The sequence below is a fragment of the Tribolium castaneum genome, chromosome 5 (assembly GCF_031307605.1).
Source record: "Tribolium castaneum strain GA2 chromosome 5, icTriCast1.1, whole genome shotgun sequence".
In the NCBI taxonomy this organism is placed as follows: Eukaryota; Metazoa; Arthropoda; class Insecta; order Coleoptera; family Tenebrionidae; genus Tribolium; species Tribolium castaneum.
The window spans coordinates 11,320,997-11,338,655 of NC_087398.1; the positions used below are offsets into that span (position 1 = coordinate 11,320,997).

General features: G+C 32.2%; 1 protein-coding gene across 2 annotated transcripts in view; it reads left to right on the forward strand.

Moving 5' to 3' along the window:
- The first annotated feature begins 822 nt into the window (after positions 1-822).
- LOC659718 (zinc finger protein 679) overlaps positions 823-17,659 on the forward strand; it is a 33,239-nt gene continuing 16,402 nt past the window's right edge. For both annotated transcript variants that reach the window (XM_001811749.4, XM_008194813.3), the window contains exons 1-2: positions 823-979; positions 13,963-14,101. In XM_001811749.4, the coding sequence (XP_001811801.3) occupies positions 13,967-14,101 (135 nt within the window). In that variant the 5' untranslated portion in view covers positions 823-979; positions 13,963-13,966. The remainder of the gene's footprint in view (positions 980-13,962; positions 14,102-17,659) is intronic.

Genomic DNA, 17,659 nt, shown 5'->3' on the forward strand with positions numbered 1-17,659 from the left:
GTTTTTTTTTTGCTGCAGGAAGTTATTTCAGGCTCTTATTAGAGCACGAAACGTTCCCCTAAAAACACCTTATGCAAATTTGATCGTTTAATTGTGCATAAAGTGCTGAAGCATATCTAACGTCCACAATGTCTTTTATTTGGAAACCACTTTATAACTCTTCCATTAACTGCAAGATTGCGTTTAACTCCGGCAATATTCTTGTCGTAAATAGTTTTCTTACGCGATTCGGGTGACACGAATAAATTGCGCAATCATAAACTTAAGACTAAAACTCTCCAAGATATTAATCAAAAATTCTTCAAGTTACATGTCCCGACATATTTCTTTCTCCTGTTGACGTGTCGAGATAAAATCAATGACGGAATTCTGACAGAGAATGATCAGAATCTCCTGCCTGTTATTCGAATTTTAAGTATGGAATATGAGAAGAGCGCCCGTTTTTCGAAACACCGTGCACAAGGAAATTCGCTAACTGTACTTTCTGACAGAAAAGATAAACTACAAACCGTATCTAATAAACTACATATAACTGAAAGTACATACGGCCACAGTCCGCCATATACTGTTGTACCTATTTTCTTGAAAGAAAGTACCGCTTTTTCATGGTATGAAAGTTGCAATACCATATACACACACGCGTAATAATACGCGCAGACTTTTCCAAAATTTTGCGCGTTCGTCGTCTGACCGAGCGTCGAAGTCGCCGCACGCAGCAGGAACGGCATGAATGAGCGCAGGAACATTTCCGCATCCACACTTCCAGCCAACATCCCTGGCGCGGAAAAGTGAAACAAAGAGGGGATAACCAACCTAGACCACCACTAAGCAGCCAGCCAAAGTCAGTCTCATCGTGACCTGTGCTGGCATAGGAGGCCCGGTCTCACTTGATACAGTTTTGCTTTGAAAATGTGCTCTAGGGACTAGTAGTTGAGAGTAAACAGCAGTGATTATTCGCTCGGAGATTTCGAGTTTTTTGGTAAGTCGATCGTGACAATAGCTAGGATGATTGATGAGCGCAATGACAATCCTGACAATATTACCTTAACCTTGTGACCCTAAATTGTTTCGGTCTAGAAACGAGAAGCGGCTCACGCCCACCGCTCCTGAGACTATTGTGTCCGAAATCAACAATTGCCATTGTTCTAAAAAGTCGTAATAAAACGGTTAACATACATTCTTTGTGGATTATGGACTTGCTATACGATACGTGCGTGAGGAGGAATTCTAATTATTATTGTTGTTGTGAAAAATACTACGTGACGATGACCGCTATAAAAGAGAAAGAAGGCGATTTTTGCTCAAATAAACATTTCTCTAATGATGGAAGACCGTTGTGTTTGTACATATTTATTTCATTTTGTGGAAAGTTGGGAAAAATCCAGTGAATATCACACGAGGAAGTAAAAGCTTCGCTGTTATAAATAATTCGAAAAACTGCTCGCATGCGTTATTTGAGCGATTTTTCAGGCGTAATCTAGTGGAACAAGTGATGGAATTACAATGCATTAGACTACATTTCATTAATTTCGTATCCACTGAAACAGGTGTGTTTTCAGCTGCATTCACCCCAAATCATGCGGAACTAGTCGTTTTTTAACTCACACCGAGTTTGTCGTCTTATAACTGTAATTACAAAAGCTAATTTTAGAAAATAAAACTGAATTAACTACGTATTTATTACGGTTACGTCAGATTTTTAATTGTTATTGCATTTTTCATGACCCGTAAGATGACAGGTATTAACAAATAATCACACAACTGTCATTCACACAAAAAACTAGTGTGAGTGTCTGCTTTCAATCGCAAAATTCATGAAGTCGTTCAAAAGCACTTTGACCGAATAAGGGAAACAAAGAATTAATTAATTAATAGATAAATAAGGTACGAGTTCTACCACTCGTCCAGAAAGCTAATCAGCGAACTGACTTGATCAATGAAGGCGGCCATAAATTTGAAATATTTCATTGCGAAAACGAATTAAATTTATCGTACAACTGGACAGCGTCTTTGAAATTAATTGGCAACACTGACTAGCGTTTTGTACCCAATTTCACCCAAAACAACAATTATTCAATTTTGCCAATATTTTTTATCACTATTATTCCATACGTATCTTCTGTCTACAGAGTGAGGCAGATGTGTTGACAGTCAGATTTTTTTTAACAACTGCCTTAATTGTTGCTCTTTTGTTTCCTATATTGTCAGATTTACTAATTTATATAATTTTTTTCAATAGAGATATTTGTTTACTGTTGCAAGGTTTGCCAATTTGACTAAATAAATTCAAGAAAACGTGATTTGAAGTGCCGAAAACTTAACCCAGAACACTATATTCAGTGCGTAATCGGTCTATAACTTTTTTGCTATTGAAAATATTGCCATGCTGATCTATTTAACTAAACTCTACAAACTAAAAATATTTTTATTATACACAGGATGGTGAAGTAAAGTTATATTTTTTAATGGAATTTACCATAAAAATGTTTACCATTCGACAGCTTGGTGTTCCATATGAAAAAAATTAGTTATTCAACTTTTTGAGTTTACCTCACCCTGTACATTATTTGCGTGCTTTAATCAAAAGTCGAACATTTCCTAAAACTAAAATGTATTCTAAGGTTTTCTATTGTAAATTTGTCGAAAAATATTCATAGGCGACTTCGTAGTGATTTTTCAAAAGTTGTTTTGTTATAACGAAAAATTAAATAATTTGTAAACAGAAAGAGATAGACCTTCAATGGCACGAGTTTATAAGGTTTTTTACCAATAGATAAAACCCATGTGTATTGGTAGAATAATTAATTAACCCTAAGGACCGGTTTCATTAATTTTAATTCGTTGTTAAAAGTTAACAACGCTAATGGACCAATCAAATTGCTTAAATTTGGTCACGTGATCAGTTAATCACGCATTTAATTCCGGATTAAATTAATGACGCTTCTGTAAACCGGTCCTTCATCTGATACTGAAATAAAAAAAAATTAGGTCGTCAAAATTTTTAAATATTCATTAGAAAGTATCAGTATTTAAAAATTTTAGCAATATCACTCTGTATAAGACCATTTGATCGCTTAATAGTTTCCAGGTTTTATTAAGATAATTTTACCACAAACAAAACAAAAATTGTTTGGACTTAATCTACAGTGGGTTCAAAAAATCTTTAGATCAACTCTTGCTGTGAAATTTTGAACGTATGTTAATTTCTTACGATTACTACATAGGAAAATACTGGCGTTGAACAAAATGGCAAGTAGCGCATTTGACACTTCAACAGAATAAATCGATAATTTATCAAAGACAATAACAATCTGTCAATCTAAATTCCACAGCAAGAGCTGATCTAAAGACTTTTTGAAAGCACCGTACATTCACTTGACGATAATTTAAATCAAATAAAATGTTTAACAATTAGTTTATCACAGAAACAACAAATGCCAAACTAGACATGACAGACAAATGTGACAAATATGTATTTTAGTGAGTAAACAGAAAACAAAATCAGTATAAATTATTTCTTGGTAATGTTTTTCGTAAACTAGTGTAGTTTATACAAAGTTCATTATTTCTTCACAAAGAATCAAATTATACAAAAATATATAGGGTGTTCCATTTAAAAAATATAACTTTAATTCACCAGCCTATATACAATACCCTGTGATTAACAAAAATATTTTTAGTTTGAGAACTTTTAGTAGATCTATTGAAAAATATTAAACGATATTTCCAACAGCAAAAAACTTATAGACCGATTAGGCGATTACACACCCGTGGGTCACCCTGTGGTAAGTTCTAGTAAAAAAAAAAGTTTAAACAATAATTTTTTATTAAAAATTGGTTGAATGTCAAGGTTTGAGACTTGTGTTTTGTTAAAAAAAGCTTGGAGGAAGCAAATTAAACATTTGGTTTAAAATTGTTGTTAACAATTCATTATTCTGATTATAATAACACAGTTTGAACCAATGGTTTACACGAATCATGTTAATTAAAACACAGAAATTAAATTTCTAAATAATTGTAATAAATTTAAATCAATTCAAAGTGCGAAACTACACTTGCTTTGCTTGTAACAATAGTTCATTAAACATTCACTTATTTTAAAAATTTGTATTAGAAATAAATTTGTCCCGTTAGCCCGATTGAATGGATGCTATCGACTCGATTCATCGTACCACAGAATGATAAGAAAGTAACTTATTCAAATCTGTCATTCACGATGTTTTATTGTAAGTGCTTGAACGTCAATCATTGAAAAATTGTCGCATTTTTCAACTGGAGCAGTCGGAAGCCTCTTAAGTTATACTTAATATTTTTAAAATCGAGAGAACAACGGTTGGTTATTAGATACCTATTTTACGCCACATAAGTACCATTTATCGAACCGGTTGTAACAGAACGTTTTTCAAATAATTGGCTTAATGAAAGCAATTTGCCTATTGCTAGAAAGTAACAATTTGCTGCGCGTTTTTTGTATTTTGTTTGGCTAAAACGAAATTAACCAACCAAAATCTTCCGTAATATTCAGATTTCATTAGCTTGCATGTATGCTAGAATTCGTGACCACTTTTAAGCCATTGACGTCAAGCGTGCACTAGCTTGGAACTGTGCCACAAAAACGGTGGAATATTTGGGTGTTTTAATTTTCAAAATTCGAGCGGAGCGGAAAACTTAACCATATGTTACCGAATAATTACCGAAGATCTAATCGTGGGTCCAGCATAACGGATTGTGCATGAAATCTTAAATTTATGGGTCTTCAAACGTGTTTTAGGCGTGTAGCTTGCACAACACCAGAACAGCATGTGTGACATGCATTTATTTCTGTGAGAAAAACTTCCAGCAAAATCACCTTTGATTTAGCAGTCAAGCCCACAACAAATTAATTTCTCTGACGCACTTCTGTTATTTTGCATATAATTAATTCAAAGTTTAGTGTGGCTGGATTTTTCCAGTACCTAAAAACACACAAAAATTCCGCTCGTAAAAGGTTCCTGTTAAAAAAAATCCGAAAGTTTAATTGATTTGAATGCCCATTTTTCCTGCTTGAATTTATTGTTTTCAAACACTGCCGTTACAGTTAATCTGCTTAATGTAATCATCAGTCTCCACAAAGTGTAACGGAAACTTTTTACCTCATTTTGTCTCTAATAGTGATCCAGTAAAACAAAAAATGATGCCAAAAGAAAGCTGACCACTAAAGTGCATATGGGAGGTTTAACACACAAAAACTGGACGGAAAATTTAGCCACACAGTTGAAAATCCGTTAAAATATGGACAGAAGTTTCACCTCGTATTTTTATCAATTAAGACAGTTTTTTAAACAGTCGATGCCTTTAATGAATGATTTTCTACAAATAAACGATACATTCATTCATTAGTAAGGGTTATTAATGAACGATTCTGTGAATAGTACGCATAAAACGACCAACGGAAAGGTTATAATATTAATTAGACGTTTTTTACGAAACTGAAAGGAAAGCAAAATCTGTTACCGGAAACCAAAAAAATCATTTTTATTCCCTCTATATCATTTAAAAGCATCTTAATTGAAGAACTCCATCAGTCAAAATCCATTAATCGAGAACTTGTGACAGACAAATGTGAGTTCTGTGCACCATTGCAAAAAATAACTTATTCAAAGATAATAAAAATATCTCGGTAGTCCGTCATTGGTTAAGCCAAGTAAGTAGCTTAGTCATCATTGGCTTCTCAGCATATTAACACCTAACTCATTCACAGATTGATTATTAGATACACACTGCGGCAATAACCAATATCTGTTTTAAAGCATTCTACCAACAACAAAAAACATAATAACTAAACCTGGTTTTAATTAAGTGTCGGTTTAAATTCATTCGTGGAGATTTTGCATTAAACGTGTCTAAGAAAATTTGTAAACGAAAATCGTGGTTATAAAAAGACCACCGTTGCTAGTTTGTCAAACATTCTTCAGTTTTTAGCAAGAAAACACAATAAATATAAATGAGAGAAAAAGTACCCAACTAAACAAAGGCCTCTCACCTTTTACTTTTCGATAATTATATTAATTTCGTGAAACACAATTCGTCTTTTCAATTGAATGTTCTAATTTACAAAAGGTTTACATGTTACGGCTAATGTGTAGCTAAACTTGGCTAGTTTGTAAACTAGTCAAACCGTTGGTTATTTTAACAGAAAACACAGTTTCAACTAAAATAACTGTTAGTTTGTAAACTAGCCAAAATTCTTGGCTAATTTACTTAACAGATCAAATGAAAATATTTTATATTCGCATTTGGATGATCGTAACTCCAACTTGTCAGAAAGTTGGTAAGTTGATTGGTTTATAAACTAGCTAAAACATCCACTGTTTCAGTTTATCAAAAATAAAAAAATATCCTAACCTCAGTTTATTTACTAAGTTAGCCAATGAATTGGTTAGTTAATAAAATAGCTAAAAAATGGAATATTTTTTGTGCTACAATAAAGTATGGTTTTCATATTATTCAGAAATTCTTAAATAATCTATAAACTAGCCGCTATTTTAATTGAAACTGTATTGTCTGTTAAAATAGCCAAAGTTTACCTAGTTTCTAAAGTAGCCAACTTTACACATTAGCCGTAACATACATACAGAGTGTCCGTTTTTCTAGCTCCACCATGAGGATTTCAGTTATTATAAGAGACAAAGTTGGTTAAATTAGGGCAAAGTTGTGCATTTTTATGCTGAACAATGATGTGCTATTTTTACATTTTGAATTATTGAAAAAAATCAAAAATTTGTAATTTTCGTTTTTATTTTTTTAAGCGAAAACAAAAAAAACTACACGTTTTTAAGGTACTTGAGGTACTTTTTTATAAGAAATCTAAATCTGTCATCGCCTTTTTCAAGGCGTTCTTGATGTCAGAGTTACAACACTCAACTTTTGTTTTTCTTATGGACGCCATATTTGATACTTGTATTTTTGAAAATTTTTTTCATTTTGTTTCTGATTACAGCGATGTGTCACATGATATGATCGCAGATTAAAATTAAGAAATAAATGTTTTTGCAAAGAGTGCCTTGGAAAAAAACTCCAAAAATTTTGTTTAACAAACTAAATTTGAAAAGTTCTATTAAATAGGCGAGCAGAATTTTTGTAACTTTGTCTTGTTTTGTTTTTCGAAGAATAAACTTTTAGCTTATCATGTCGTTTCGTTTTTAAGTAAGTAAGCTTGACAGAAATCTAAATGTTTTAGATCGAAATTCAAGTAAACTTCCAAAATTTAGTTTGTTTAAAAACAAAATTGTTGTCGTTTTTTTTTCAAAGCACTCTTCGTAAAAATGTTTTTGTCTCCATTTTGATCAGCAAGGAAGAGTCGATCATATCATGTAATGCATCACTGTAATCAAAAATAAAAACACTTTTCAAAAATACAAAAAAAAATAAAGTTGAGTGTTGTAACTCTGACATCCAGAACAAGTTGGAAAATGGAATGACAGATTTAGATTTCTTGTAAAAAACGTCTAGTTCTTTTGCTCCGTGCTTGAAAAATAAAAACAAAAATTACAAATTTCCGTATTTTTTCAAATAATTCAAAAACTAAAAATGACTCAAATTTTCTTTCAGATAATTGTTCAGCATAAAAATGCTTTACCCTAAATTAACCAACCTCGTATCTCTCATAATAACTGTGATCTCCATGGTGGAGCTCGAAAAACGGACGACACCCTGTATACCTTCTGAAAAACAATTTCTGAAATTAATTAATGTTATATTCTGAACTACAACTGGGAAAGGTGTAGGAAAGTATTGTAAATGTGACAGTGTTGAAACTAAAGCTCTAACTAAGTTTTAGCTCGTTTCAACAATTCCACTAAACTGGACAGAAGTGTCTCCAAATTATTGACAAAAACGCACTCAGAGCAAAGAAGCCAAGTGGCCTCCTCTTCAAATTGACTTAAAAGTCACTTGATACATATTGAACACACACACACCTGTCATACATGTTGTTAAAATAACTTCACGTCTGGTAAAAGAAACCTCCAACCAGAAATACTGCATTATTACTTCATAAGTGAAAAACTTTGGTTACGGTTAAAACCAATTACCTATTGTTTACCTGAATGTGGTTAGGAGAAAATAAACTGCAATACTTTCTGCACTTGACTAATTGAAAAGAGTTGGAAAGACACGTGAGCTTAATTTAATTACTGGCAGAACGTGATTTATTTTCATTAATCTTGTTGGCATATCCACCATCACGCGAGTTGTTTTGTAGTCCTAGAATCCTACATTGAAGTCATTATAATTACTGCTTATTATTCGCAAATATTTAAATTATTGTACCTCTCTTTGAATACTAAGGGAGTTAAACTTAAGATACATTTCACGGTGTGTGGAGGCAATTAACACGCGTGTTGTTTGCACAAGCAGAAGAATAACGAAGTGAAGTCCGCGATAAATTGGTACACCTGTCCGTTATAATAATTTTGTTACAAACAACTCAAATTGGCTTAGAACATCCATGATCAAAGTTCACATCACATTCACCTCTCAAAACCGTATTCTGCGAGGCTCAGGATGTAAAAATCTCGAGGTTGTAACGTAATCCAGCTTGAATAAATTCTACACGTTTCGGAAAGTTTAGAGAATTCGGTTTATGAAATACCCACACTGGAGATAAGTGACGAGTGTGATGCAAGTACTGACAATCAATAATGTTGAAATTATCCAGAAATTAATCAGAATTGATTTGAAAGTTGGTTTATTGATACAATAATTAAGTTACCGATGGCAGCAATTAGAAATAATTACAACTTTCAGCGCTGATTGAATTGTCAAGCTACGATCGGGCAAAATTCTTCTCTTTTATGGCCATTAAATCTCAAACCTAAAATTAATTATTTATGCAAGAAAAAGAAATATGTGGCGCGTGCTGTCACACTAATTGAATACTTTCTTTGCAACTAATCCATTTCTAATCGCGCTAAACGGAATACAATGGCATCATCCAACTGATGTTTGTTTTAATCGCTGATGTTTGCCAACACACCAATTTATTTGATTACGTCGTGTGTCACTACTTGAGCTAGTCGTTACGACAATTTGAATTAATTTCATCTTGAAATTGTTAACTTCCTTTCCACAAATTGGTTAACTGTTCCGTGATATCCAGCATCACGATGATAATTGAAAAACGGCGTTTCTCCAATTTTGCGCAAATCCGGCCTGTGATTGTCAATACGAAGAAGCTCACATTGCTATAATGCTAACCGATTTTATGCTCTTTTAAATGTTCCAGATGAGTAATCGCGGCTTGATTTTACGAGTTACGCTCTTTACGCGTAGATAAGTTTATTTAAAATGTTTCAGGTTGGTAACATTGTCAATCATTCTGCCTTCATTATCGCATATTGCCAACTAATTTCAGTGCAATTACTGTTGAAAAATGTTTATTTTTGTCGGTTAACACGCTATAGATGCCAGATCTTACTTTACCTACATGTTCATCGCTCGTGCCATGTTTTTGCTATTAAACCGGTTCAGCTTACTTATTAATAGGACGAGATCTTTTTATTTCGTGTTAAAATAGTTTATTTAGCCTCACCTGTTGATCTATTCTTTCAGTGTTTATACAACACGTCTTTAGTGCTTGCTTTATAAAAGATAGTCATAATGTTCCAATTCCTTATTAGTTTACTTCATGCATCAATCAATAAACATTTTATGCGTACTTTGCTACCTCATTAGCATAAATTTGATGACCTAAAAATGTGCTTTACGCTCCTAGGAAGTGTTTATGTCAGCGGTTTCATTTGATTTGTCAGTAACATGTGTGTGAGATACAATAGCCAATGAGGTTCAAGCAAGAGAAAGAATTGAAATAAGCACACCAATAAAATATTGACCGACAGCTCCATCGACAAAAACATTCAAGCAAGTCATTCGAGAATAAATTGTTTGATTCGAACCAAGTGCTAACCCAAATTCAAAATCGGAAGTCGGAGAAAGAAATCACAAAGAAAACGTACTGAATAGCCGGAAATCGTAAAGAAGAGGGTTAAACAAATTAAATCTGTTTAGAATTCAGTGCAAATTGAGACAAATAAAGCGATAAATGGGCTGTACAGCGTACTGCTATTAGTTAAGACTATGCAAAGTTTATCGATAGCAAACTGCGCTCTCTTATCTAACATCTTGTCAAACACTAACATTAAATAAAGCGTGTTATTTGTTGTGCTTACTCTTTAATTGGTGTTAAGAACAAGTTAACCATTGCAAACTGCATAAATTTGTAGTCTTCAAATCTTCAAATTAAGACATGAATTTTATGGGAAGCACAGAAACATGTACAGTTGAACAAAGTGAAAATGACGCCCTAAGCAGAATTAAACTATGTAATTCGAATAAGTTTTTACTTATTTTGCATTGACAAACGTCGAGTTAATTAAATGAAAATAGTGAGTTTTTCTAATGAAAATTTTAACAAACCATTTCTTAAAGAAAACTACGCATTAAATAACAAATCACTATTAACTTTATTTTTTATATATTTTTTTCAAAATAAAATTAATTAAAATAATTTTTGTACAAAATAGATTTTCTCCACCGCCAGTTTTTTGAGCGAGATTAAAAACTTTAGAATGTAACTAATTGCATTGACAAACTTCAAGTTAATCGCGAATTAAAATTTAGTTGCGATTAACACGTTCTGTAGACAGACCCTAAGTTTTCTAATAGTTTTGTAATTGTCATTAAAAACGAACCAAAATAATTTATTTGGTTTAACCAAAAAAAAAACCGCAAAATTATTTCAATTTTTTTAGATACAATGTATTTTTAAATGATTCTGATCTAGTTAACTTTGAAATTGGTTTACATGTAAAAAAATTGTGCCGCTCTGCTCAATTGAATCATCTGTCAATAAATGTTAAATCTGTCAGTTGAGAAATTCAATTAATTTCTTTTAAAAATTTCGTTAAAATGCAACTAAATTATTACACTGTACAAGAAAACACTTTTATTATCGAAGCTTGTTTCCGAATTCATAGACGACTAGATGAGAATTACTTAAAAACACATTGTACGTATGTACATTTAAATTACCTCAATGAAAATGCTTAGTTTTTTAAATAGTTTAAACAACAACCAAACAAACAAAAACTTTTAACAAAAATCATTTCCTAAGAAAATTATGCACTAATAAGATGAAATTGACAAAAGACAAACTATGATTAATGTAATATTTTTTTTGATAAACTGTGTTCCAAAATTAAAATATGTAAAAATAAGCTTTCTTTATTTTAAACTTGATTTTATGTAAAAGAATATTTTAGAAAATTTTTGTAAAGATTAATTTGTATTTTCCAAAATTTTAAAATGCAATTATGTATTTAGAAGTAACTGTTATTAAATACTTTCGACTTATTTACGCTTATGTAATAACAACTCAAATTTATTTTTATTTTATTTTATTTATTTTATAAAAAATACATTTTTATTTAACTTGACGTTTGTCAACTCAAAAATAAATGACAACTTAATTCGAATTAGTTTATTTCTGAATTAAATATTAAGTTCCCTTTTGTAAATTGGCTCCTAAAGGAATTTATCTTGAAATGTCGTCCAGTTTGTAATCCGATAACTCATTTTCACTTTGTTCGACTGTACTTATTAGCTGTTTCAAAACTATAAAAACGCCAACATCATATTTCACCAAATTATTTTCTTAAAGAAGGTTGATAAAAATGTAAAATAGTTGTTGGTGATTATATCTCTCATTGAAAGTATAAATTACATTAGTTGTTATTTTCTTGAAGTGCATGAATAATTTATTACAGCTAATTTTGAGACAAAATGCGACGTTGGCGTTGACGTTGTTTTTTCTTTAAAACAATGATTGTAAAGTGTTTTAATGTTGTCATAAATAAATTCTCATTTTCTTGTGTAACAGTTATGTTCATTGTCATACTGAATTTTTTGGTATAAAATTTCTTTAAACCTGTTTTGTTCCCAAATTTAAAATTTATGACAATTGTAAAAAAAATCATTTCACTTCAAAGTCGTATTTTTTCATCGGTGATAGTCACTAATCATTACTGCGCCTATTTTCTTTTTTCTTTCTCCAGTGTTAGTTAACTGCTGGCTTTTTCAAGCAATTTAATATCAAACAAGGAAACTTAACCAACATTCCAGGCGATTTAAAGCGGACGGTATAGCACGTGACATTTCTATTGCAATTCTGTCACATTTCGTAATTTTTTGCTTATGAAACAGTAGAGAGCGCCTCTTGTTTCTTTGAAACCACGATTTGTTTCCTACTTTGTTTTATTCCCTATCGCTACAAATTATGTTTCTCGCAAATTGCAATTCTAATTAGTGTCACTCACAGATGACTTATCGAAGCACTAAAGTACAAAGAGGCGAGAAATAAATAAGCTCGTAGTAAAATTGCATTAATTAATTCGTAAATAATCGATCAGTGACTGAAAGTTGTGCCCCCATTTTTGCATTTTACAAAAAATTTCTAACTTGTGGAATAACTAGCTTTAACTTACTACACCAACAAAACATCGGTTACTTGACAATTTAATTTGACACATATATCCTCATAATCGCTGTTAATAGCTAGTTATCAAGTTCTCTTCTCGTTATGCGCCAAGTGCCATATTTGGATAAATACTTTATTGCCAACATTACTCCAAGAAAAATGATAGAACGCTTTATGCCATTACGGAGGTATTTCTCTAAATGGCCAATGGACAAATTGTGGCAACTCAATTATTTGCATAGATAAGCTCTGATGCTAATTAAAATGAAATATTTGGCTCTTTAACTCAAATTTTAATATAATCGAACATGAGTGTTAATAGAGGAAATGAAAACAAATTGGTTTCGAACACATTCAGCTGTATCAATAGTATTTCCTGTTGGTGCACTATTTTATGCTTTAATTGGTTTGTAAAATATAGAGCCTCTCATGACATGCAACCTATTTTTTCTACTACCTCAAATAATTAAACATTTTTTTAGCATAATTGCGGTAATTAGCGTTTGTGGTTTCACGTTTAAAAAACCGTACGCACTCGCAACAGGAAAGGGACTTAATTAAAGTAATTAATTTTACTAAACCAAAACGAAAAGGAATTTAAATACCAAACGTCTCAAAGGAGTAAATGTGACAGATAAGATACGAGCTCAGATAACGACAAGCTCTAACTCTGTTAATAATAAACTTAGAGACGTGCACCTGAACGAACACATCGGCGGAAATACGATAAATAGTTAATTCTGGACGAAAAATCAACAATTGCAATTTATTAGGCATAACACGACTAAGTAATGGAGTTACAACAATGAGAAAAGGTGGACAAGAAGTAATTATCTCGGATAATTGCAATTACTAACAAGTTTAACACCAGCACACCCCACCTACTTCCTAATGTTACAATAAATTTCTCGACACGAAACGATTTATTTGAGAAAACTACGACAAGAGTGTAAAAAGCACATTATAAATCGATTAATTTCGAAGAATTTTTTTAATCAAAAATGCTGACTACGAGGTACAACATTTAATGAGGCTCTAGCGAGATTTGATTTACAACTTGTCGGTGCTATTGCTCAGCAGTTCCGCCTCTTTGAAACTGATTGTGAGAAATTACAGGTCTACGGGGTGGTCCACATTACCATTTTGCATTTCTTTGCTCAACTCAAGTAGTTGGAGGTAATTATTAGAGACTACTGTGTTTGTAAAAACCACCAGGAAGTTTCTAATTCGAATTTTGTTTATGTTGTTTTTTGTTCCGTTGGGAAACAGCTACCACAAGTAATAATAGTCAAAATTTGACATTTCACGTTGTTTATTTTTATCTTTTATTAACTGTTTTCTACCGAATGCTGCTCATGCATGAAACCCGAGTTGCGGTGTCTCGCCCAAAGGCATCATTGTATTCAAATGAGCAACACACGCCATTAATTTTATTTTCCTTATTTCAGAAAAATGGAAGCAGTGATTCGTGAAGGCGCACTTCGTTTGTTGACATCTGAGGCATCCTGTGATGTTATCCTGAGCTGCCAAGGACACCGGCTAATGGCCCACAAGCTCATTTTGTCAATTGCTAGTCCTATGCTGCATGTGAGTAAATCAATCGTTAAGTCGGATATTTTTTTAATAAATTAAAAAAACAAAAATATGTTACTTATTATTTCTTTCCACTCAATTGAGTATAAAAGTTAACAAATGTTTTAAGAAAGTGTTATTTGTTGTTTTGTAAGAGTTTACTATACTACGGAGCACTATAAGTTAGGAGACGAAAGCGCAGATTTTCTGTACCCAAAAAATGGTACGGCAGAGAAAAATGAGGACGCTTCGAGCTTTCAATTTAAATTCAACTAATTACTTGGAAAAAATGCATAAATGTTGAACTTTGGATTTTTAACAGACTCAGAAAATCGGAAGACTAAAACATGACAGAAAAAATTGGCGCTTCGTCCTGTATTTTTCAAGACACTGCGAATACCGTTCAAGATACAAGGAAAATGTTAAGAAAAAAATTGTAGAGAATTAAATTTCCTTTAAAAAAATCCACAAAACCATATCTCTATCGTCGATGGTTTAGGGCCTAAAGTCGTTCAAAGACGCTAAAGCGACGGATTCGTTTCATTTTACCGGTGGTTAAGTAGTGGAAAGATAATTTATACCTAAACTGTAGAAGATAGAAATATGGTGTCGCGGACTTTTTTATAGAAAATTTAATTCTCTACAACTTTGTTCCCTACACTTTTTTTATATTTTCAACCGTATTCCCAGCGTTTTGATAAATATGCGACGGTGCGCAAAGAATTATCAATTTACGTTCCACTTTATATTTTTGCGAACGCTGCGAATACGGTTGAAGATACAAATAAAGTGTAACTAACAAAATTGTAGAGAATTAAATTTTCTATAAAAAAGTCCGCGACACCATATTTCTATCTTAAACGGTTTAGGTATAAATTAACTTTCCAATACTTGACCACCGGCAAAATGAAGCAAATCCGTCGCTTGAGCGTCTTTGAACGACTTTGGTTGAAGATAAGAATATGATCTTGCAGACTTTTCTGTAGGAAATTTAATTCTCTACAACTTTTCTCCAAACATTTTTCTTGCACCTGTGTCCGTATTCGCAGCGTTTCGAAAAACATGGAGCAGAAAGCAAATTGGTAAAAGTTTCAAATTTTTCTAAATATAGTTTACGGTAAAATTTTTGCATTATGTTAATGTCTTACTGATGAGAATCTAATATTCTATCTGTCTGTATTTCTGTGTGCTAATCGTTTTTTAAAATTCATTGCTCTGAAAATCTGGTAATTGCGCCCTCTGGCGACATTACCGGAACTATCGAGGGTGGGAACGTTTTTTTGTATGTCGTTTTATTTCCTAGCCTTTAATTATCCGTATACTAAACACAGTCGAAAAGTAGCTTTTGATCAAAAGACAATATTTTTGCCTTGTTGTGAAAAAACTCAATTGGGAATGAAATCAAGTCTTGTAACCTGGTGAGAATAGTCGTAAAGTTGACAACTTTTTCTTCTCCGATCTAGTGAATTTAAATTTCCTGAACTGGCAAGACTGAGTAAATTATCCCGAATTCCCCTTAGACACGCTACATAGTTTCCCTATTAGGCACACAAGAGACGTAATTTATTATTACAGAAATACTGTCGACACGTTTTGTGTTGTAAATGTTTGAGCATCAAATTCCAGCCGACGTCACATATTTTATGCCGATTATTTATCGTTGTAATAGTTCTTAAAGAGAACTGCAGTGATTACGTACACATTGTTTCCTTTAAAACTGAAAATTTAAAAAAAAAATTCAAGTTTTTGAGACACTGTATGTGGGCCGTTAGGCCTGATTCTATCAATAAAAAATCAATGTTCGAGTTAAAAAATCCGTTGCCTATTCAACTAATTCAATAAAAAGTAAGTTAATAAAAAATGAAGACCGTGTAGAATCAATCAAGTGGGCATTGTGATGCGTGAGGTTCCCTTTTTTCCCAATGGAAAATTTATCGTTCCATCAACACCATCACGTATTTCCAGAGAGGAGGTGAAAATTGGAAATTAATGCTACATTAGGATTACCTTCGTATTTTTGTGTTGATGGGAGAGATAGCTTTAAAGTGCCATTATATCTAATTTCAACAAAAGAAACCATTACTAAGCACTTTTTACCAACACAGAAGCACTAATGGACGGGCCTTAAATAGCGCCGAAAAGAGAATTAGCCAGCAGCTGGCCTAAACTTTCGACAATCAAACGAAAACAATAATCATCCTTAAAAGCGCCTATTTCTTGGTAAATTCATTTGATTTAGCAGAAATCTGATTAAACACATCGCTCCTTGGAGCAGTTTCTAGTCACCCCAATAATTACGATTTTTGCAAGTACAGCTACCAGAAGCTGCAGGCGTCCATTAACTAGATAAAGTGTTTTCTAATATTCTCAACTTAAGATTTATCTCAAAGATACGGTGGTATTTGTATTCTTGTATAAAAATGTGAGCATAGATCATTTTTGCAAATACGTTTATAATTGCTACTTTGTTCCATTGGTTTGAGATCAAATTATACCAGAATAACTGAAACGCATGGTAAACAAGATTAGAGAAGCCGCGTTTAGCAATAACTCAGATTTGTGCATATTTATTATTTTTCGCCAGTAAATTAGGCGGACATAATTGGAACATCAATAAAGCGAATTTTAAATTGCAAAAATGTGTATAGAAATCGGAAAAAGTTGTATTATCATAACTGCCACTCATCATCATTTACCTACATGTAGGTACTTATTATTTTAATTAAGATTGGGCCTGTTTTAAGTAGGATTTAATTATCCATGACTATTAATATTGTTCAATTAGTTAAGAAACTGGAACATCAATCATTGTCGTACCTACTAACGCTATTAGATGGGTCCGGCAAAAATACCTCTCTATTATTGAGTGATAATAAGACTAATAATTGCTAAATAGCTGCAATGTGTAAACTTAATTGACACAGCATGGTGGCTTTGTACTGTATGAGAGTTTTCTCTACATATGCGTACATACTTTGATTAATACACACCAAAGATCATGTTTTGTTATTTTTCGCTATTAAGGTTTGGAAAAATAATGCATTTTTTGCCTGTAAATAATCAACGTTGAATGGAGTCAGTATTCACCAAGTACAGGTGATTGATGCCTTAATAAGCGTTTCAAATAGAATGTGTTTTTGACAATAGCGAAATAATAGTGTTTTCAGTTCTTAGAATTCATTTAGTTTCTTACGAAGAAAATTTAGATCAGTTAGTTCAGTAGAATAATTAGGGATGGCACAAAATATTGGCGAAAAATGGTTCTAATAAATTTCGATGGAGCCTTTTCTGAGATTATAGAAGATTAAAAAAACTTACAAGAATTTAAATAAAGTGGTCAAAAATTGCTAACAAGGATCAGTTTTAAGATGGTGTTGAGTGCTATGATGAAATAAATTAAAAATTGGTTTATATTTTTGTATTATATTGGCTGAATTTAGTTGAACATAGACGTTCAAGTTGTTATTTGTTCAAATTCAACAAAATCTGCAATTGATAACAAAAAAATAATAGATTTTTAGAGATTCAAAAACTGAGAATATTAAATTAAAATATTAAATAATAGTTAAATAG